The sequence below is a fragment of the Corvus hawaiiensis genome, chromosome 36 (genome assembly GCF_020740725.1).
Source record: "Corvus hawaiiensis isolate bCorHaw1 chromosome 36, bCorHaw1.pri.cur, whole genome shotgun sequence".
Taxonomy (NCBI): Eukaryota; Metazoa; Chordata; class Aves; order Passeriformes; family Corvidae; genus Corvus; species Corvus hawaiiensis.
In genome coordinates, this window is record NC_063248.1 from 548,363 (window position 1) to 570,955 (window position 22,593).

A 22,593-nucleotide genomic window follows, 5' to 3' on the forward strand; every position below is an offset into this window, starting at 1 on the left:
CCTCTGCCCGCCCCGAGCGGCCGCTCCGCCAGACCCCGTGCGCGCCACGCCCCCGCCGCCGCTCATTGGCGGATGCGGAGGGAGGCCCCGCCCAGCGCCACCGCTGATTGGAGGATGAGGGGCGGCCCCGCCCAGCCTCTCCACGAGCGGCCGAGAAGGGGCGTGGCCGCGCCTGAGGACACGCCCCCCGCTCGCCGCCATTGGACGAGAGCGCCACGCCCTCCTGCCATTGGTCCGAACCCCCGCGGCGCCCCGCCCACACAGCCGGCCCCGCCCCGCTGGCCGCACGCGCTGCCCTGACTCACTTCCTGCCGCCGAGCCAATGGCGAGGCCGGACGGGGAAGGGGGCGGAGCCTCGGCTACGTGGGGCAACGTGAGGCCGGCGGGGACCCCCCGGACAGGGACCCCGGGATGGGGAGAGACCCCCCGGGATGGGGAGAGACCCCCCGGACAGAGACCCCGGGATGGGGACAGACCCCCCGGACAGGGACCCCGGGATGGGGAGAGACCTCCCGGGATGGGGACAGACCCCCCGGACAGGGACCCCGGGATGGGGAGAGACCCCCCGGGCAGGAACCCTGGGATGGGGACAGACCCCCCGGGATGGGGACAGACTCCCCCCGGGATGGGGACAGAGCCCCCGGGAAGGGGGACAGATACGCCGGGATGGAGACAGATACCCCGGACAGGGAACCCGGGACGGGGACAGAACCGCCCCGGGAACGGGGACAGACCCCCCAGACAGGGACGCCGGGATGGGGAGAGACCCCCCGGGATGGGGACAGAACCTCCCCGGGAACGGGGACAGACCCCCCTCCCCCCAGGATGGGGACAGACACCCCAAGAACGGGGATAGACCCCCCGGGAACAGGGACAGACCCCCTCGGGAACGGGGACAGACTCCCCCCCCCGGGATGGGGACAGACCCCCCGGGATGGGGACAGACCCCCCGGGATGGGGACAGATCCCCCAGGAATGGGGACAGATCCCCCAGGAACGGGGACCCAAGAGGGACAGGGGCCCCTGGGACAGGAACAGACACCCCCCCAGAGCTGGGACACCCCCACCCCGGTCAGGGGTCAAACCAAGATGGTATCAATTCCCAAGGATTTGTGTGAGGGGGAATCGAGGCCCTGCTTTATCTCTGAATGATAAAAAATAAAGGAAAAAAATAGATCTGGGGTTTTATTAACAGGGAAACAAACCAAAAGCAGGGAAAACACAGCAAAATCCCAGCCAGAAACCGACCTTTTTTGTAAAAAAATAATAACAAAAACCCGGGAAACGGAAACTCGTGGTGGCTCTGGCTGTGGGATTTGTTGGGAACAACCCAAATTCCACTGGAATCCAGCATCGGAGCCAGCCAGGAGAGTGCAGGGAAGCAAAATCCTTCCGTGGTGGGAGTCATGTCCCAGTGTCAGGCGATGAAATCCAGGGGCCTGTTGAATCCTCCTTTTCTGTTCATGTATTGCCTGGATGAGGATGGAGCCAGAGTCAGCCCTGGATCCAGGGAAATCGGGACAAAAATACCTGAGGGAGGCTGGGAACGGGAGTCAGTGGCCACAGGGACCCCAGTTCCACATGGATTTGACCAAGAAATGGGCAGGAAGGCTCCCAGCGAGGAGCTGCTCCGGAGGCTGGGCTGTTGAGGATCCCACCAGCACTGCCTGGCCCTACCCCCAGGCTCCCATCAGAAGGGGAACAGAATTGACAAAGTTGAGTGTTTTTTGGGAATAAACCAGGGGAACAGCGTCGCTTCCTGCTGCTCCCATCCTGTTCAGGCCTCACTGGGCACATCCCACCTGTTCCTAACATGCTCCTCACTCCTCATCCTGATTCCCCCATTCCCAGGGGGATCTGGAGAACTGTCACCTCTACTTTTGTGTCTCAACCTCACAAAATTCCCGTTTTCCCAAGGCCTGGAAGCCGGATCACCATGAGACAGAGGCCACAGTTACCTCACAAAACAAAATCCTCTTTCTATCCCAAAGGAGGGGGGACACACCTGTACTTCCTCTTCTGGGACACGTTGATGGCGTAGGCATTGGCGGCGCCGTCCACCTTCTTCCCCTGAGGAGAAACGTCCCAAAACCCCATGGATTATCCCCAAACAGGGCAGGTGCCACAGCGGAGCCCCCAGGAGTGGCCCCGGGCCTGCGCTCACCTTGGTGGTATCGAAGGAGGCAAACCCCATCATCTTCATCATCTCAATCTCCTCCTCTGTCTTGCCCTGCAAATCCTCCTCTGCGGGAAGAAATTCGGGCTGGGATTCCCAAAAATCTGGGTGTCCCTGGGCTGGTCCCGGCCCCACAGGGCATCTGGGAGTGTTCCAAGAGAAAAATCCCCCCTCACCTGTGATCTGCCGCTCCTTCTTGGAGTCCTTGAGCTCCTTCTTCTCCTCATCCCGGCGCTCCTTGGGTCGCGCTGGTGACGAGGAGCTGGAGCGATGCCGGCGTGGGGACCTGCTGGGGCACACGAGGTGGGGCTGCAATTCCCACCTGGAAATCCCACCTGGAGCTCCCATCGTCTTCGGGTCACTCACACTGCCCTCACCTAGCTGTGCCCACCCCATGCTGGTGTCCCTGCTCTCTCCTGGATCATCCCTACTCTCACCGGAAAGTCCCCGCCCTCACCTGGGTGGTCCCTGCCCTCACCTGGATCGTCTCCGGTGTGGGGAGCGGGACCGGCTCCTCCTCCTGTCCCTGTCCCGGGACCGCGATCGCTCCCGCCGCCGCCTGTCCCTGTCCCGGGACGTGGAGCGCGAGCGCCGGCGCTCTGCCCGGGGAAGGGTCAGCTCCTGCTTCCGTGCCCGCTTCCCAAAGGAAATCCCCGCAGAACATCCCAGGTCCCAAGCAGACACCCCGGGACAGCCCCTCCCAGCCCTCCCTGACCCCCCAGGACAGTTCTGGGCTGAGGGACCCCTATGGGCATCCCCAGGAGTGGAAAGAGCAGCAGGAAAAAGCTCCACCTGGAGCGGGGGGAATCATTCGGGGAGAAATCACCCGGACGGGGCTCAGCCAGGAAGGGGGAGATCCAGCTATAGGGTGATGGTCCCCAAAAACCTGAGGAAGGTGGAGAGGGGTGGGAAGAGCCGGAGAAGGAGGAGAGGAGGAGAAGATGAGGATGGGGAGAGGGAGAAGAGAAAGAAAAGGAGATGAGGAAGAAGAGAAAAAAGAAAAGAAGGAGGAAGAGGAGGGCGAGAAGGAGAGAAGGAAAAGAAGAAGGATGAGGAGGAAGAAGAGGAGGATAAGGATGAGGACGGAGGGGGTCTCTGCTCTCCCCAGAGCGAGGAACCGGGGCCTCCCCGCCGCCCCCCGCCCTGAGGGCCTCAGTCCCCGCCCGCGGGTTTGGGGGAGCCCCGGGCCCGGCCCTTCCACGCGGCTCCCCCCGTGCCCCGTCCCCCGGGTCCCCCCCGACCTCCCCCGGGGCTCCTTTGCCCCCCCGGTGCCCCCTCACCCCGCCGCGGCGGTGACCGGGAGCGGCTGCGGCCCATGGCCCCCCTCAGCCCCGCCCTGGGGCTCCCCCGGCGCCGACGGCCCGGAGCGGGGCCGAGCCTGCGGGGGCCGAGCCGATCAGCACCGCATCAGCCCCGGCCCGCGAGCCCGCCCAGCCCGGAGAGCGAGGGGACGGCAGGAAGGGGACGGCAGGAAGGGGAGGGGAGGAAGGCGGGGCCGTCACCCTGCGCTGGCCGCTGCTCGCTCGCTGCGTCCTGCCCGGCCCGGCCCGGCCTTTCCCCGCCGCACCCTCGGTTCGGAGCCCCGGGTTCGAGCAGGCGGGCGCAGGCCGGTGCCGGCCCGGCCTGGAGTCCGGACGTGTCTGCGGCCGTGCCTGGGTTTGGTAGTGGGGGGGCTCAGGAGGGGCTTCTCTGAGGAGCTGCTGGAACCTTCCCCCCCTGTGCGGCACCTCCAGTGCCAGCGGCTCCGGGCCGTCTCAGTGAGGGCACTGAACTGGGGAGTGCTATTCCTAAACCGTGACACCATCCCATCCTCACCCTCAGCCCCACAGCCCCTTCCCATTTCCACCTCTACCCCCGTGCCAGCCTCAGCTCCATCCCCGACCCATCCCCGACGCATCCCATCCCATCCCCTCCCCAGCTCCACCCCCCTCTCCACCTCCATCCCAGCCCCCACTCCATCCCCGACCCGTTCCATTCCCATCCCATCCCATCCCATCCCCACAACCACCTCCATATCCGCATCCCACCCCCTCGCCCCTCAGTCTCCGAGCGCTGCCGGGTGCCAAACACGGGGTTTATTTACACCGGCGTTCCACGCGCTCCCGGCCGCGATTGTCACACGCGGGGACATGCCACATCCCGGTGGCATTCCGCGGGGTTCAACACCCCCACCGCCACCGGGGCCCTCCTGGGCAGCCCCAGGTGGGAGGACGGATGCTGAGTCCAGCTGGACTTGCCCTTCCCCGTTGCCAACATGCGATCAGCCTCTGTTTTCCAGGGGAGGTGCAGATGCGGAGGCCCCGCAGCAGGGATTTGCCCCTCCCTGCCTGCCCCTGGAGAGACCCGCACCCTGAGCCTTGCTGGATCAAGGGGAGGGAGGGTGGGGGAATTTCCCGAAGGGTGGTCCTGGGATGGGATCTTGGCCCTGTCTCCTTCCAGCTGCGCAGCCAGGACCCTCATCATGGTGATGATGGTGGCACTGGAGCCTTCGTCCCTTCCTACCTGAAAGTCCCCAGAATTTCATGGGAGGGAAAAATCAATCCCACCGCTAAGCCAGTGTCCCTTGGAAAAAGGGGTGACAAAGGCCCTGGGGACAGACTCCCAGGGACAAAGGGGTGACAAAACCCCCGGGGGAGCCCCCGGGTTGGGCTGGGGGGTGTGGCAGTGCTGTCATTCAGGAATTCCCCCCAGGTGTGATGGTGCTACCCCGGGGAGGTGACACAGCTGTCTCTGCTGCCCTGGGTCACGAAGGGGGAACAGGCCCAGGGACAAAAATGGCCTCAAAGAGCCTTAAAATCAGTGGCAGGGAGGAACAGCCCCCCCGGTGACAGGGCTGGGGATGCAGAGGGGGCTTAGGGGCTCAGTGTATCCCCTCGGTCCCCCCTATCCTGCAGGAGTGGGATGGGGACCTGTGGGGGGACACTGGGCAGGGGGACAAAGGCTCTCCCCAGAATCCAGGCTCAAGTTGGCCATGGGGCTCTGGCAAGATCCCTGTCTGGGGGGTCTCTCTGCTATTTTCTGTGCCCCAGTCCCTGCCTGCACCCCCCATTCTGTGGGCTTCCTGCTCTCCCCCATGAGCTGTCTCACAGCAGCAAAAAGGTTTGAAACCACAGTGATGGCACATGGGAAAATCCTGCTGGGGTGAGAAAAGCACAAATGGGGGGTGTTCTGGGGCATTCCAGACCTCCTGGACAGGACTCCATGGATGCAGAAAGGCTCAGGGCAAGCACCCCAGGAAACTGGGAGGGTGAGGGGCTGATCCCGTTGGTTTGTCCCCAAATCCCAGCGCTGGAATGGCCGTGGGGAACATCGGCATGGCTGCGGCTCTTCCTGGGAAGGGATCGGCCAGGAGGTTGTAATGCTGGGAGGGAAGGGAACGCCAGGAAGGATTGAACTTGTGCTGGGAATCCAGAGCTGGGAAAAGCAGGGATCCGGCGTGGACAGGGTCACTGTGAGCGGAGGCCAGCGGGAATTGGCAGCGTGTGTTCATCCCGAAGTAGCACTTAGTGAGTGAGTTTTGCTCAGTTTTAAATAACACAGACAATTTCCGGAGTTTTTTTCCCCTATTTTCCCAGGTGCGGGTCGTGCAGTGAGGTGGGGGCTTTTCCAGTGGTGGGAAATCCTGCTGCTCTTCCTTGGCTGGGGAAGACACAGGGTGGGGGTACCAGGAGAAGGGGATGAAGTGATTCTTTAGCGCAGCGAGAGGAAGATCACAATCTGGGAAGGAAAAATCTCAGCTTCTCCTTCAGGAAAAGCAATCCCCTGCCTTCAGCTCTATCCCATTCTCCTGGCGAAGCGATGGACAGTTTTCCCTGGGGATGAAGCCAGCGCCATTCCAGCAGAGCTTGAAACAGAAGGTGAAGAAAATAACCACAAAACACCCTTTTCTTCCTCAAATCAAGCAGATCTGGGCTCTGGTGGAGAAAATTCAACCCTCGGCCCATGGTGGGAAGGGGCCGGAGCCCAGGAGGGAAAGTGGGGAGGGAGATGCAGCGGGAATTTCCCCAAACGGGGACCACAGTCTCTCTAAGCTCGGTGGCCACCTCCAGAGGCGGGTGACAAGGGGGACGAGGTGCCTTGTGCCAGGAGGACCCGGAAAACAGCCAGAATCCGGGGGTTTTGGGCCGCGCCTCGGCCAGACGCACGAGGCAGGAGCTGCCCCCCGCCCCGGCGCTCCCGGTCTCAGAGATCCCGGGGATCCCCGGGATGGCCACGCGCGAGGCCTTGGGAGACTCAAGATTCAATCTTTTCCTTCTTTTTGCCTTTTTTCAGGAAAGATGGGGTCCGGAATTTCTTCTTCTTTTTGGAGGGTGATTTGGAGGGTGAACCGTCGGGGGACACAGGGTTGCTGGTCACTGTCTCCTTCTCCTTGGGGGCATCCTGATCAGCATTGGGGGTTGTCCGGTCTGTCCCTCCTTTTCCAAGGTTTTCCTCAGTGCTTTGCTCTTCATCCTTCCCGTTCACCACCGCTGGTGGCTCCTTCTTGGCAGTGGAATCAGGGGGGGCTTGGCTGCCATCGGCCTTCTTATCACCTTGGGAAGGGGAGAGGGAACAGGGAATTGGGGCAGCAGCACTGGTGTTGTGGGGATTTTATCCCCTCAGATCTCCAGTGGGACCTGGGCAGGAGCAGGATTTGGCCTCCACAGGTAGAGAATGCTTGGATTTGATCCTGTCCTGCCACAGGCACCACTTCCCCGAGCCTCCCCCCTCCCTGCGGGAACAAGCGATGTGGGATGGAGAGCCGGGAAGAGGCAGCAGGAAAAGCAGGAAGCAACAACAAGGAGGGATTCCCCAAGGGATTTCCTAAGGGATTTCCCCTGAGTGGGGCTGGAGTGGGCCACGGAGACCGAAGATCCCCCCGAGCCCGTGTCCCTCGTCCGGGGTGGCCTCTCCGTACTTACTACGGCGCCAGGGATTCAGGGATAACTCCTTGGGTGACAGGCACACGGGGAGGAAAGAGAAAGGAGACGTTGTGGAGACAGACAGACAGACAGACACACAGACACCACGAGACACCATGGCAGAGCCAGCAGCCCCGAGCCGCGCCCCGGCACCCGCTGTGGATCGGAACAACGGGCCCATCGCACCCGCCGGAGCGTGAGGACTGGGATGGGGGACAGGGGCGGCCCCTGCACCCCACAAAGCCACCGACAGACACTCACATCCTCCTGCCATGAATCCCCATTGGAGCTTGGCCCCTCTGGAGCAGAGAGCCCCCGGGGACAGGCAGGTGACAGCGAGCTGCGTCTCAACGCGGTTTGGCCACAGCTGCCCTTGTCCCCCCACTCCCGCTGCTCACTGGGACCCCACCCCTCGTTTTGGGGTGCTCGTCACCCCACTCACCCTCCGTAGGCTCTGCAGGCGCTGGGGGCTCTGGAGGGGGTGGCTCTGGTGGCGGAGCCCCACTCTCCTCTGCTGCCGCGTCCTTCTCACCTGCCACAGAGAGACATGCTGGCCCCAGGTCCCCTCAGTGCCACCCAGGGCTGTTTGGGGATTTTGGGCTGTCTCTCCTACCCTGTAGGCGCTTCTTCCTCTCCACCTCCTGCTTGTATTCCTCCAGCTCCTGGTCTGTGAGCTGGCTGAAGGGGTTGGGGGGCTCTGGCTCGGGGGGAGCCTCTTCCTGGCCCTCCTTGGCCTCTGCATCCCCCAAGTGGCTCTCAGTGGACTGAAACAGACCCCCAGAGTGGTGTCACCCCCCCGGAGAGGTGCCACACCCTCTGGAGCTGTGTCAGCCCCCCCACCCTGAGCAGTGTCCCCTCTGCCCTCGGAGTGGTGCCACTGCCCCTGGACCTGTGGAATGCTGGGGAGCCAGGGAAAGGCTGGGTGCTCTGGGAAGGGGGACTTGGGGCTGGGCATGGGGGGTGGTGTGGGGCTTGGGACGAGAGGTGACATGGGGTGATAGTGGCCTGGGGATACAGTGGGAAGATGGGGGGGACACGGGGTGACAGGACTGTGTCTGGTCTCAGCAATGACACTGGTCAGCAGCTGTGACGGGGGACATGGGGTGTCATGGGCTGGCGACATGGGGTGACACGGGTGCCATAACGGGCTCCGGCTGGTCTCAGGGATGACGCTGGCCAGCAGCTGTGACTGGCGTGACGTGGGCTGGGAATACCAAGCTGGGGACACGGGGTGTCTGTCACAGGGCTGGGGACACGGGGTCACACAGGTGCCATACGGGGCTGCGGCTGGTCTCGGCGATGACACTGGCCAGCAGCTGTGACTGGGGCCCGGCTGACTTCACGTCCTGACGGTTTTGCTCCCGGATCTGTGGGTGAGGACAGGGATAAATCCCCCTCCAAGGACAGGGATAACCCTCCCCCAGCACCCCGAGGCCCCCCTGTCCCCCAGCCCCCACCTTGTTGCGCATCTCCAGCACCTCCTGCGGGTCCGTGTAGAGCGGCACAAACTGGTTGGGGTTCTCAATGCGAATGGGGGTCCCACTGCTGCCCTTCTCCACCTCGTCTGCTCTCAGCCACTGTGGGGCCGGGGAAGGAAACCCGGGAAAGGTGTTTTGGGGAGCAGGAGACCCCAGTAGTAGAGGGGAAACACCATAAATGCAGGGAGACCCCAATGGTGAAGGGAGACCCCAATGGAGAAAGGAGACCCCAATGGAGAAAGGAGACCGCAATAAACACTCCTTGCATAGAAGGAAGACCCAAGTAAATGCATCATACATAGAGGGAGGACCCCAATAATAGAGGAGGACCCCAATAAAAGCATCTTGTGTAGAGGGGAGACCTCAATAAACTGGTCTTACATGGAGGGGAGACCCCAGTAAATGCATCTTGCACGAGGGAGACACCCCAATAATAGAGGGGAGACCCTTATAAACATGTCTTGTGTAGAAGGGAAGACCTCAATAAAGGCACTTTATGTAGCGGGGAGACCCTGATAAATGTGGGGAGACCCCAAACAATGCATCTTGCGTAGAGGGGAGACTGCAATAAATGCATCTTACATAGAGGGGAGACCCTGATAATAAAACGGAGACTCCCATAAATGTATCTTGCATAGAGGGAGACCCCAATAAATGAGAGGAGACCCCAGTAAATGAGAGGAGACCCAAATAAATGCATCTTGCACAGAGGGAAGACCCCAATAAAGCTGATGGCACTCGGCCCCACTGGAATGGGGAGGTGGGATTTCAAAACAATCATTATTACGGGATGAAGGCGGATCCCTAGGACTTCCTACACCCCAGATTTTAGCGGGATCAATAACCAGGACACACTCCACCTCTCTGGCTGTTGATCCCCAAGCCCCTGTCTGCCCATCTGCCCCTCACCGTGGTCTTTGTCCTCTGGCCACCGGCGCTGCCCTGCGGCTCCTCAGCTAGGTTGACCCTGGTGTAGGTGTTGGGGGTGTTGAGCCACCTTGTCTTCTCCTTCTGCTGCTTCTGGGCGTGCTGGCGCAGGGCGGGGGTCCCGGCGGGCTCCTCCTCGAACACGAAGGCTGTCACGGTGGCGGGGATCAGCACATCGCTCTTGGGCTTGCTCTTCTCTTGCACGAAGGGGTAGCGGTACGTGTAGCCCGTGCGGTATCCCTGGAAAAGCGCAGAGCGGGGAGTCAGGAACACGGAGATAAACCGAGGGGTTGGAGCGCAGTTTGAGGGGGATTGGATGGGTTTTGGCGCTCACCAGGTTGTCCAACATCCTCATGAGGGCCTCGAACTCATGCTCGCCCAGGCGGCTCTTGTGCAGGGGCCCGAAGGTGGTGCCGGCGCGGCGCACGGCGCCCAGGCCGTGGGGCACGCGCTGCTGGGCCCGCTCCAGCACGATCAGGTTCTCCGCGCCACCCGCGCTCGCCAGCGCTGACACCTGCGTGGGCACCGGGCACCGCTGAGCTGGGGACACTGGGGACGAGCCCCACAGCCACCCTTGTGCCCGGCGCTGGCACCCGGGGGAGTAACAGGGGTGAGACCTGGCACAGCTCAGCGGTGATGGAAGTGAGGGGCTGAGAGCTGGCACAGCTCAGGGCATGCTCCTGGCACAGGCTGCTGGGCCCACACGCAGCTCACCCCACGGTCCGCGCTCACCTGGACCTCGCAGGCGGCCTGCAGGTGGAAGATGCTGTAAAAAGCCTCCTCAGCTGTGTCCCCCAGCGCCAGCACCCCGTGGTTCCGCAGCACCAGGATCTGCAGCACCCGCGCAGGACGTCAGCGGGGCGGGCAGGGGATGGGGGGGTGACCCCCGCGTCCCCCGGGGTGTCCCCTCACCTTGCAGGTGGGCCCAAGGCACTTCTGGAGCTCCACACGATCAGCTTCATCCTCCACCTCCCCGCGGAAGTCGAAGTAGGCGACGTCCCCCAGGAGAAGAGCAGCGCGGGAGATGGGCAGGAGCCCGCAGCGCATGGCCGACACCTGGGCACGGGGGGGAACAGGGCAGGGGGGCCAAGGAACCCCAAATACCCCCAAGAAACACCAACACCCCATAAAAAGCCCACCCCCACAAAAAACCCCCAACCCTTCCAAAACTCCTCTCCAAAAATCCCATAACCCCCCAAAAAAACCTCCCCAAAAATCTCCAACCCCACCAAATCCCTCCATAACCAACTTCCTAAATTTCCCCAAACTCCCCACCTCCCAAACTCCAAAATCCTTCCAAAAATGAACTGCCCACAAAGAACCCCAACCCCCAGAAAACCTCCATCACCCAATCACCCCAACCCTTCATGTGCCCCCAAAAGCTCCCAATGCCTCCAAATCCCCCAAACCCTTTCAAACTCCCAAGGCACCCAAGTCCTTCACAGCCCCTCCAAATCTCCAAGATCCCCTTGTCCCCCCAAAAAACCCAACCTCCCCAAACCCCCAATCCCCCTACCCCTCCAAAACACCCAACCTCCCAAATCCCCCCTGAACCCAGCTTCCCCAAAGGCCCCCAAGCCCCGTTCCCCCGTCTGCAGCCCGTACAGCAGCAGCAGCGGGGGTGTGCAGGCGCACGATGCAGCGGATGTCGGGGCGCGCGGCGTAGATGGCGGCGTGCAGGCTGAAGCTGCGGGCGTCGGGCGCGAAGCCGGTGCTGCCCTGCTCCACCACGGCCCCCAGCACGTTCACCTTCACCTTGGGGGGCACAGCGGGCTCAGGGGGGGCTGCTCCCCCCCAGGCAGCCCCGTGGAGGGAAGGGGAGGCTCACCAGGCTGGCTGCTGTCACCTCGCTGCATGCCAGCCCCTGTGGGGCCACCAAGAAGTGCTCCTGCTCCTTGCTGACCCGCAGCTGCCATGGGGGACGGAGTGCGGTGAGAAACACCCCAAAAATCTCCCCAAATAAACACCACCTCTGAACCCCGACACCTCTCTGATCGCCCCCAAACCGTTAAAAAAATCTCTGAAACTCCCCTTCCAACCAATACCCCGAAGGAACCCAACAACCCCAAAACCTCCAACCCCCACAGACTTTGACCCAAAATAACAACCCACAAACCCTCAAAATCCCAACCCACCTCAAATATCCAAAACCCCTCAAGAGCCCCTAAAATCACCAACATCCCTCTAGGAACCCAACAGCTCCCAACCTTGTAAGATTCACCAAACCCCCCAAAACCCCGCTAAAGAACGCCAACTCCTAAAACTCCCCAAACCTCAACCATCCAAAACCCCCCCAGACACCCAACTCGCCCCCAAAAAACCACAAAACAGCCACCCTCAATCCAAAATCCCCCCAAAATCCCACACCTCAATACACAACACATTCTCCTTAACAAACTCCTCCCCAAACCCAAAACACCCCCAACCCTCCTGTCCCCCCGTACAGGTTTTGGGGTGCTGATGGTGTTGGTGGTGTGCTCTAACTGCCCAGTTGAAAAGGTCCAGCAAACTCCAAGCCCCCCAAAACCACCAAATCCCACCAAAATAACCGCAATTCCCCCAACATCCACCTCAACCAACCCCAAACCTCCTCCAACTCCCCCAAGCCCCCAGATCTCCTGTGGGGTTTTAGGGTGCTCACAGTGACAGCAGCGTGTCCCAGTTGTGCCCAGCCTATACAGGTCCAGCAGGTACCAAAAGCCCCATTAACCCCCAAATTCCCCCAAAACAACCCCAAATCCCCCCAAGACAACCCCAGCCCCCCATCCTGGTGTTGGGGTGCTCACAGTGACGGCAGCATGTCCCAGCTGTGCCCAGCCGTACAGGTCCAGCAGCCGGTGGATGCTGCCCACCTTGCAGCGCATCAGCCGCTCGCCCTTGGCCAGTGCCGGCCCCTCCGTCCCATGCAGGTCATTGATGGGGGTGACCGACGCCAGCCCTGGGGATCGGGGACCCCCCATTAGCAGTGGGACCCCCCCAAACCACGGGGGGTTCACCAGGGACAGGGAAGCAGAGGGCTGAGGGAATGGGTTTGGTGGCTGTCAAGGTTTGGTGGATCCAAGGGTTTGCTGGACCTCAAGGTCCTCAAGGCCCCAAAAGTTTTGGGAGGTCCCCAAGGCCTCAAAGGTTTGGTGGTCCCCAAGATTTGGTGGTCTTCAAAGGGTTTGGTGGCACCCCAAGATCCCAAGGAGTTGATGATTTCAAAGGTTTACGAGTCCCCAGGATCTCAAAAGTTTAGGGGCCCCACAGTTTGGCGGGCCCCAAAGGTCTCAAAGGCTTGATAACCCCAAAGGTTTTTGGGGTCTTCAAGGTCCCAAAGGTTTGGTGGTCCCAAAGCGTTTGATGCCCCTGAAGGTCGCAGTGGTTTTTGTGACCCCAAAGGTTTGGTGGCCCCCAATGTTTTGAGACTTTTCCCACCCCCCCCCCCCCCCAATTAAACCCCTTGTGCGTGTCCCCAAACCGCCCCGTCCCCAGCCCCGCATACCCATGGGGGAGGTGGGCAGGGCGGCGGGGGACGTGGTGGCCATGAAGTCAGCGATCTGCCGCAGTGCCCACACGTGGGATGAGTTGTTCCCCTTCTTCATCTGCTCTTGGATCAGGCTCTCCAGCTCCTCCCGGAAGGACTGCGGCACCGGGGACAAGGTGACAACGGGGTGGATGGGACCGTTGGGGACATTGGGGCGGGGGCAGCATCACTGGCTCAGTGGAAGTGGCACTGCTGGCTTGGTGGCACGGTGATGGTGGCACTGGCAGTTTGGTGTCAGGGACAGCATCGCCTTGGTGGCATGGCAATAGTGGCACTGCCAGCTCGGTGACATGGTGGTGGTGGCACTGCTGGCTTGGTACCAGTGGTACTGGCAGTTTGGTGGCTCAGTGGTGGTGCCAGCATCACCAGCCTGGTGGCAGTATCACCACTGGCTTGGTGGCACAGTGATGGTGGTGGTGACAGCATCACCAGCTTGGCAGTAGTAACATTTCCAGCTTGGTGACAGAGTGGCAATAGTGGCACCACCAGATTGGTGGCATTACCGTCTTGGTGGTGTCAGCGACCCCACTGGTTTGCTGGCACAGCTCACCGTGGCAGTGACATTGCCAGGTGGGGAGATGCACCACCATGTGGTGACAACTATTAGCTTGGGGACACGAGGGATGGGGCGGAGACAACAAAGGATGGCGCCAGGGACAAGAGGGCTGGGGTTGGGGACAGGAGGGACGGGATTGGGGACGCAAAGGAAGAGGTTGGGGACACGAAGGACAGGGTTTGGGGACAGGTGGGACGGGGCTGGAGACAGGCGGGAGGGGGTTGGGGACTGGGGGGCCAGCGTGGGGCCGGGGGCTCACCGGGCTCTGCAGGATCATTGTCACCCGCTTCTTCTGCTCCATGAGGTTGAAGTCCTGGCGCAGGTCCCCGGTCCCGCTCCGCGCCCGCAGGAACTCGGGGTCCTCCTGGGGGGGGCAGCGGGGCCCGGGGGCGGGGGGCTCGGGCAGGGGCTCGGGGCTGGCGGCCGTGCTCATCCTGCGGGACGCGGGGACACGCGGCGTCACCCCCGGAATACAGATTGGGAGAAAGCACCGAAAACACCGCGCGGCTGTGCCCGGCTGATAAGGCCCGCGGGGCCCCCGCCCTGCCCGGCGCCTTGCGGGGACGAGGGGACAGGCTGGGGACACTCGGCATGGGGGGAGTCCCCGGCTGGTGGCACTGCCCAGGCTGGGTTACACCCCTGTGAGGACGCCACAGCTGAGAACGGGCACAGCGCAGCGCACCGATGGGACCGTCGGCTGAGAACGGCACAACTCAGCACACAAACGGGTGCCGCAGCCGAGAACAGACGCAGCTCAGCGCACCGATGGAAGCAGCCACCAAGCACGGGCACAGCTCAGCGCACCGACAGGAGCAGGAGCTGAGAACAGGCACAACTCAGTGCATAGGTGGGAGCAGGGGCCAAGAATAGGCACAGCTCAGCACACTGATGGGAGCTGAGAACGGGCAGCTCGGCACACTGATGGGAGTGGCAGCCAAGAACGGGCACAGCTCAGCGCATCAGTGGGAGCTGCGGACGGACAGCTGGGCACACCGATGGGAGCAGCGGCTGAGAACGGGCACAGCTCCGCGCACCAATGGGAGAGGCTGCTGAGAACGGGGGCCACTCGGTGCACGGATGGGAGCTGCCGTGGGGCACAGCTCGGGTCACCCACGGGAGCCGCGGCTGGGAACGGGCACAGCTCAGCACACCCATGGGCTCTCCTCCCCGAGCCCAGTCCCGAATTGGGGTCACCCACTATCGGGGGTCGGCGCCGTGCTGCCGCCGCACCTGGGGGGGTTCCCAGCCTCCCTCCCTGCCCGCGGACCCCAAAAGGACCCTCCCATCCCCTCCCGGTCACCGTCACCGAGCGCCTCGGGGATGCTGCTGCCAAGGGCCCCCCAACCCAGGGCACCCCAAAACACAGGGTGGGGCTGGTCCCCCAAATCCCGGGGGGCGACCCCCCAGTCCCCCCATCGCTCAGGGCAGAAGGGGACTCCCCACAAATTTTGGTGCTCGGAGCGCACCTGGCTCAGCGGGAAGGGGGGGCCATGGCCGGGATAAATCCAGGGGGGCCCCGGTGACCCCAGGCAGCAGGGCCCGAGCAGCCCCGGGAGAAGGCGGGGGGGGTCTCGGGGGGCTGGACTAGGACCCCCCAACGCTTCCCCCTCCCAGCATCCCCCCCCCCGCCTCCGCCTTCGCCGCGCCCAGCGCCGCTGCGGCAGCCGCAGGGCGGGGGGGGGGAGAGGGAAAATCGGGATGAAAACCGGGATGGATCCGGGGGGGCCGCAGCATCTCCCCCCCTCAGGGGTGGGGATGGGGGGAGGGGTGGGGTCGGGTACCACCGAGGGATGAAGGCCTGGGAAAGGGGGGACGGGTGGGATGCAGCCCCCCCACACCTGCATGCAGGCAGCTGGGGGTGGGGTGCGGAAAAGGGGGGGTCATCCAGCCTCCCCCCACCCTCCCCAAATCCCCCCTCCCCCGAGGGATGCTGCGGCCGGGGGCTGCTGCCATCACCCACCTTCCTCCTCCTCCTCCTCCTCCTCAGAGCATCCTGACAAAGGGCCGCCCCCCCCCCGACACACCACGCGTGTCCCCGCACCTCCCCCCGCCCCGCCCTCCCCCCCCGCACCCCCCCGGGAACTCAATCCCTTGCAAATAAACAAGGGGGGACCCCCAAACCCAGCGCTGATGCTCCGACAATCCCTTCTTATCATGCAGTTGATTTGGTTTATATTAATAACCATTAATAAGCCCTTACCTGGGGGGGGGGGAGGAGCAGCTAATTACTAATTACAATTTCATAAAGCAATTAATTACAGCTCTGCCCCCCCCCAACCCCCGCGTTTTAGGGGTGACAGACCCCCCCTGCCCCCCCCAATTCTGGGGTGCGGGTTTTATGGGGTGCAGGACTCCAGGACAGGAGCGTGACCCCGAAAATGGGGGCTGAAGCCTTGAACTTGGCCTTCGGGGGGGACCCCCGCGGGCCCCCCCGGATTTTTAGGGATGACAGGAAAAACCTTAAAGAAAAGAGAAAAATTAAGACTTTTCTCACCTTTGGAATATTTTGGGGGGAAAAGGTGATTTGAAGGCCCCCCTTGTTTATGTCAGTATTACCCAGATGCTCCCCCAAACCCTAAGCCCATGGGTGTCCCCCCTTTGGTGCCCCCCCCCAGGCTGCTCTATCCCCCACCCAAGTGACACCCCCAAACCCCCAGGGAGTCCCCCAAGGTGCTCTGTCCCCCCACCAGGTGCCTCTCCCGAGCTGATCCACCCTCACCCAGGTGCTCCCCCCAAATTCCCAGGGTGCCCCCCCCCAAGGTGCTCTGCCCCCTCCGTGTGCCCCCCACTCACCGTCCCCCCCCCCCCTCTGGCAGTACCCCAGGCTGGGGGGGCAGGAGGGGGGGTCCCCACGGGCATGGGGGGGGCACTGCCAGGCCCCCCCAGGGACACCCCGCCAGTGTCCCCCAGCTCCTGCTCAGTCTTGAGTTCCTGGGAAAAGGGGAATTTAAAAATATATTAAAATTGGGGGGTGGCCCCCCCGATAATAACATCCACCCTCCCCCCCCCCAATAATTCAATTTAATTATTAAATTAATTCCAACCTCAAAAACCTCAAGCAGGAAAATCTCCACCAGGCCCCCAAGCCCCCCACATTATAGGGGGGTTCTGGGTCAGTTTTGGGGCTTACCCTCAATAACAATTCAATTTATTTTGAATTTTTAAATTAATTCCAACCTGAAAAACAAGAATAAAATCCCGCAAAGCCCACATTATGGGGGGGGGGGGAGGGGGGTGTCAGGAAGATTGGGTCCCCAGAGGTGGGGGTCAGTTTTAAGGCCCCCTCCTCAAATAATAATTCCATTTAATTTTTATTATTAAATTAATTCCAAGCTGAAAAGTATCAAGAAAAAAATCCCATGAGCCTCCCCAAACCCCAACATTATAGGGGAGTTTGGAAGTGGAGGGTCGGTTTTGGGGTCCCCAGATGCTGGAGGTCAGTTCTGGGATGTCGCCCCCAAATAATTACATTTATTGTTAATCTTAAAACTGAATTCCAAACTGAAAAATTAGAAGAAATTAGACGAAATCTGTCCCCGCTCCATATACCCCCATCCCCAACCCGGCACTCCCCCCTATCAGCCCCCCCCCAAATTCCATATTATAAAGGGGGGGGGGGGGGGGGGCTGGAGACCAGGCCTCCGTTCTGGGGTGCCCCACAAAAACTTAATAATTAAAACCAAATTGAATTATTAATTCCAAGGTGAAAACCAGCAACGAAGCCTCCATCAGCCGCCCCAAATCCCTCATTCTGGGGGGCCGGCTTTGGGGTACCCACCCTGGCAGCCCCCCGCGTCCCCGCAGCACCCGCCCGCAGCAGGCGGATGTACTGGGCGGCCGCCCGCAGCGTGTCGGCCTTGCTGGGCCGGCGGTCCCCGCGGCACCAGCGGCACCAGCGCCCGGAGCCGGGAGAACCCCGTGTTGAGATTCCGGATCTGCGGGACACCGGGACCCCCCGGGGAGCCGGGCAGAGACCGAGGGGGGCCCCCAAAGGGACCGCAGTTAGAGACCCCCAAAGGGACACAGAGAGGGGACCCCCTCAGATCAAACTGGGATCTCTTAAAGTCAAACTGGGCCCACCCCCAGGATTCAACTGGGCTCACCAGGAATAAACCAGACCTCCCCAGAATCAAAATTGGGGGTACCCCCCACCCCCGAATTAAACTGACCCCCCCCGATTCAACTACCCCTGGGAGTTAAAGTAGGTCCCTCACAGAATCAGGCTGGGGTCTCCAGGATTAAATTCGGGCCTTCACAGGTTTAAACAGGGCTGACCAGAATTCAACCTAGAATTAAACTGTGACCCTTCCAGAATAAAACTGGGCTCCCCAAGATTAAACTAGGCCCCCATCCCAGGATTAAAACTGAGACCCCAAAATTAAACTGGCCCCCTTCCATGATTAATCTAGGCTCTCCTAGAGTTAAACTGGACTCACCAGGACTAAGCATGACTCTCCTAGAATTAAACTGAGACCTCAGAATTTAAACTCTGCCCCTTCTAGAATGAAACTGGCTCCTCCTAGATCTAACTGGGTTTACCAGGATTAAATTGGAGCACCCTAGAATTAAACTTGGGTACTTGGGATTAAACCAACCTCTCCAGGATTAAATTTGGACCCCATAATTAAACCGTGTCCCTCAGGGTTAACCTGGGGTTTCTCCAGGATTAAACCAGACTTCATTCCATTAAACCAACTCCCTCTTCCCCGGGATCAAACTGGGCTCCTTGGAATTAAACTCAGCCCCCCCTAAAATTTAACCAGAGCTCCCCAGGATTAAAACAGGCTCTCCTGAAATTTAAGTGGGCCCTCCACGATTAAAACAGGGCCCTTCCAGGATTAGAGCCACTCCTTCAGGGTCAAATTTGGCTCCTCACAATTAAACTCACCCCTCCTAAAATTTAACCAGAGCCCCCCAAGATTAAACCGACCAACACAGGATTAAACCAAGCACTCCTAAAATTTAACTGAGGCCCTCCAGGATGAAACCCACCCCCCAAATGCGAAGTCCCCCCACACCCCCCCTGTGCTGGCACTGCTGGCGTCCCCACCTAGAGCCGCCCTGGGTGCCACCACGATGTGACACAGCCCCCCGGGGTGGGATTTGGGGCGGGGGTCAGCAGCTTTTGGGGTCACTCACCCTCTCCCTCTCCTTGGCGTTGGCCGCCTGCCGCCGCTCCAGCACCTCCGCCGGGGCCCCGGTGGGCTCGTAGGCCCCGTCGGGGCCCGCGCCGCAGGCGGGCGATGGTGGCCGGGCAGGGCAGGGGCCCGAAGCGCTGCCTCAGGAGGCCCCTCCAGCACCTCGGGGGGCGGCGTGGGCTGCAGGACCCCCGGGACCTCTGAGGGCTGTGGGATCCCCGGGGGCTCCGAGACCTCCTGAGAGCTCCAGGGCTCCCGGGGCTCCGAGACCTCTGAGAGCTCCAGGGCTCCTGGGGGCTCTGAGACCCCTGAGGGCTCCAGGGCTCCCGGGGGCTCTGAGACCCCTGAGGGCTCCAGGACCCCTGAGGGCTCCAGGACCTCTGGCCACCCCCCAGCTCTGCTGGGCTCCCCCCCATCCCACAAAAGGAACGAAGCTGCACCCAGTGAGCTGACACTCAAAAGAGGGGGGGGGGGGGGGGGGGGGAACTGATGGAAAGGGCCTTAAATATCCAAGACCAAACGAGGCACAGGTGGGACTCGTCTGAGCCTGACAAGCGCTGGCTCTGCCTCAGTTTCCTCACCCACCATCCCAGCCTGGTATCCACAAAGAGCTGAGCCCAAAAAACGCCCCCCAAAACCACGCTGAGGGACATTTGCGGGCATGGGCATGGGCATGGGATGGGCACCTGGATTCACTCCAGAGAGAAATGGGTTGGTTTGAGAGGCCTGGTGTGTTCCTAAAGACGTGGGAAGCACTTTTGGGTGGGGGAAAACAGAAATACGAGGTTTGATACCACGAGGCCTGGCTCGGTAGGTGGCAGTGTTAGTCCCTGACATGCTGCAAAACTCAGGGAGGCTGGGAAAAAATGGTTAAAACCTCCCTTTTTCCTCCAAAAGGTCACTTTGGGTTATCCACCATGGGGGAAGCCTCATCCCAGTCTCACCACCGGGATGGATTTCCCCTCCTCTGTGGTGTTTTCATGGGGGAAACGCCCTCCAAGGGGGCTTATCCTGGTTTTCCTGGGGGTTTTGGGGGCTCCAGGAGGGAGTGGGTGCTCTGTGGTGACGTGCAGGGTTGGGGCTGCCTCAGTTGCCCCAAACCTGGAATCACCTTCAAGGGCTGGAGACCATCCCCCGCTTCTCCGGGATCCTGGAAGTTCATTCTGCATCCATAAGGAGAGTGAGAGTGCAGAGCAAATTGTAAAGAAACCCCTAAATGACCCTAAAATGAGCCTCAGAGGCACCTGGAAGTTAATTGAGGTTTTTCTAAGAACTTAGAAAAACCCAATTTTCTTCTCTTTAATGCTCTGTAATGAGCTTCCCTATCCCACAGCAGGCTCTGGATAATCCCATTATTCCTGCCCCGATCTGGGCATAATTCTGGTATCTGACAAATTAATCTGAGGGCAGGGAGGTGTAAAGTCACGCCAAAAATGGGCCTGTGCCCAGCTGCTCACCTGTGCTCACCACATGTTGGACCCCCCAGCTGGGGTTTGTTCCTTCTCTGTGTTGGAAAGAGCTGGGAAATGCTCCAAGTTGAACAGAGGGGGATTAAATATTGAGGGGAAAAATGTGGGGTGGGGGGTGGAGAAGGGGCTGGTGGAAATGGGGTTCCCCTGAAGGGAAATGAGCAGAGCCAGTGGAGAAGGAATTGGGGATTGGGATGATTTGGGGTCACAGTTACTGGGTGTGTCATGGTTATTTGAGGTCACAGTTACTGGGGGTCAGGGTGTTTAGGGGTCACAGTTATTAGTGACCTCATTTTAGGGGTCACAGTTATTAGGATTTGGGGTCAGTAGGGGACACAGTTATTAGAGGTCATGGTTAATAGGGTTTGGGGTTATTAGGGGTCACAGTTTTAGGGGTTACAATTATTAGCATTTGGGGTTATTAGGGATCATGGTTTTTAGGGGTCACAGTTATTAGGGCCCACATTTTTAAGGGGTCACTATTTTTTGGGGTCACTGTTATTAGGGATCTCATTTTTCAGGGGTTGTGTTTTTTAGGGTGACAGTTATGAGGGGGCAGGGTGATGAGGGGTCCCAGTTAGGGATGGGAGCTTGGAAAAGGCTGAACTCCTGTGAAACATCATCCCAACAACTCTGGGGCTGCTGTTTTGGGAATGCCCATTGGGAATGCTGTTTTCCAACCCCTCAGGCTCAGTTATCCCTCTCATTTTCCCTCTCTGAGCATGGACAGAGCAGCAACCAGGTCCCAACGCTCCATCCCAGGCTGCTCCCTAAATCCAGGTGTCTCTATCCCTTTAGGGTCACCCCATGCCACCCACCCCAGTGCCAGTGATCCATCAAGGATCTGACATTTGCCAACATCATGAGACTGGAAAAACGCCCCACGGGTTTCCAGTTACTGTGGCGGGGTGGCCTGGGAAGGGGGACGGTGCCAGGGCTAATCCGGGGCCGGGGCAGCTGCTGGCATGGGATTAAACCCAGTCCTTCCTGGCATGGTCCCAAATGTCTTGAAAGTGTCTGGTCCCTGCCAGAGCTGCCGGCCTCGTGCTGGCTGCGTGCTGCTCAGATCCTGGCCATGTGTGGGGAGAGTGGGAATAAAGTGTTCCAAGGGGTTTTATGGAGCTGTGGCAACACCTCCGGCCACTCTGCATCCTCCTCCCTGTCGTGCTGCCAAACACATCCCAGGACACCTGTTCTATGGGATGCATCCTGGGATTTCTGGCATCATTCATAACTTGCTCCCTGAGCTCTCCAGGAGTCGAGCCTGGGTTGGCACCAGGATCCCCATCCCATTTCCAGAGGGTTCTGGGTGCCCGGGGATGAGCTCACAGCTGCCAGTGCAGGGAAATGCGGGAGTGCAGGTATTCATATGGACAGGGAGGCTTCTGGAAAACTTCGTGCTGTCATTAAAGTCATGAAATCCTCTCTCCTGCTGCTATCGGTGCTGCTGGTGACATCAGGACCGCATCTCCCAGGTGCCTTATCTTTGCCAAGTATCCCGGTGCTCCCATGAGGGACACAGAGATCTCTCCTGGCTCAGTTTTCCCGGCTCACCCAAAAGTCTGAGGGGATATTTGTGAGGGACTTCCAGAGGCTGCGTTTGCCTCTCAATCCAGCCCTGGGGTCGATGCTGTGGGATTTGTGGCCGGGTAGGTTCCCACTGCAACGTTCGTGGGTCCGGGGGACATCCCAGGGACATCCTAGGGAGCATCGCCATCCTGCTGCATCCCAGGCACTCGCTCCCCCAACCCCTCCTTATGCAGGGATTATTTATCCCCCTTTTGTAATGAAGAGCAGGGGGTGGGGCGCTGGAGGGTGGGGATTGTCCCGGCCACCCACCGAGATTCCCGGGAGTCCCACGCCGGGAAGGGGCAGGTCTCACCCCCGCCATGGCTGGATTATCCATGAGGCGGGAGAGACAATAAAGGGATTTATTGGCACAGCGCGGATTCCGGCAGGGACAGCCGGGCTGTGGGGCTCGGCACCGCTTGGATCCCCTCAACCCCACCCGTTATTCCAGGGGGATATTAAACAACCCTGGCTTGGTTAAATCCAAATAATGACTAAAATCCTACTGGCACTGGTGGGAGGGAGTAAATCCGGCACAAGCAGCGATGCCCCAGCGCTCATCTCCCACCACCCAGCTCTCGCGGTTCACTGATTCCCTCATTCCTGGAGATTCCCGGGAAGCGGATGGCGCAGCCGGAGGGCCGGTGCCGGTTCTGCCGTGCCGGCCGCGGTCGGAGCGGGATGAACAAAGGCGGCTCTGTCCGTCCCGGGTGAAGGAGCCTTTGTGCGAGCTGTGGGCGGCGGAGGGAGGATCCCAGCCTGGAGCAGTCGGAGTTTTCCCCGTCCGAGCGCAGAGGAATTTTTGGAGATAAAAGAAGTTTCCATTGGATGAAGGCGCTGTCAAACCCCCATC

The 22,593-nt window shown here is 60.7% G+C and overlaps 3 protein-coding genes across 4 annotated transcripts; all 3 read right to left on the reverse strand.

Moving 5' to 3' along the window:
- Positions 1-1,167: 1,167 nt before the first annotated feature.
- SNRNP27 (small nuclear ribonucleoprotein U4/U6.U5 subunit 27) lies at positions 1,168-3,631 on the reverse strand. Of its 2 annotated transcripts, none has more exons than XM_048290317.1 (6): positions 3,457-3,631; positions 2,655-2,775; positions 2,353-2,465; positions 2,165-2,244; positions 2,006-2,070; positions 1,168-1,472 (listed from the first exon to the last, which is right to left on the reverse strand). In XM_048290317.1, the coding sequence occupies exons 1-6, from the start codon at positions 3,491-3,493 to the stop codon at positions 1,418-1,420; spliced, it is 471 nt and encodes a 156-aa protein (XP_048146274.1). In that variant the 5' UTR covers positions 3,494-3,631; the 3' UTR covers positions 1,168-1,417. The 2 variants fall into 2 exon arrangements, with proteins under 2 accessions (XP_048146274.1, XP_048146275.1); XM_048290318.1 differs by having other exon boundaries at positions 2,353-2,462; positions 3,457-3,629.
- Positions 3,632-4,236: 605 nt separating this feature from the next.
- ADD2 (adducin 2) lies at positions 4,237-14,012 on the reverse strand. The gene is made up of 14 exons (XM_048290261.1): positions 13,824-14,012; positions 12,967-13,105; positions 12,269-12,420; positions 11,311-11,391; positions 11,088-11,237; positions 10,395-10,538; positions 10,215-10,313; positions 9,817-9,996; positions 9,465-9,722; positions 8,535-8,654; positions 8,355-8,444; positions 7,691-7,841; positions 7,520-7,609; positions 4,237-6,708 (listed from the first exon to the last, which is right to left on the reverse strand). The coding sequence occupies exons 1-14, from the start codon at positions 13,995-13,997 to the stop codon at positions 6,410-6,412; spliced, it is 2,127 nt and encodes a 708-aa protein (XP_048146218.1). The 5' UTR covers positions 13,998-14,012; the 3' UTR covers positions 4,237-6,409.
- Positions 14,013-14,195: 183 nt separating this feature from the next.
- On the reverse strand, positions 14,196-19,864 carry FIGLA (folliculogenesis specific bHLH transcription factor). The gene is given in 7 exon segments (XM_048290040.1): positions 14,196-14,261; positions 17,343-17,438; positions 17,440-17,499; positions 18,704-18,790; positions 18,792-18,854; positions 18,856-19,046; positions 19,804-19,864. Coding segments are annotated over 7 exon segments (624 nt in total).
- Between the last annotated feature and the right edge of the window lie 2,729 nt (positions 19,865-22,593).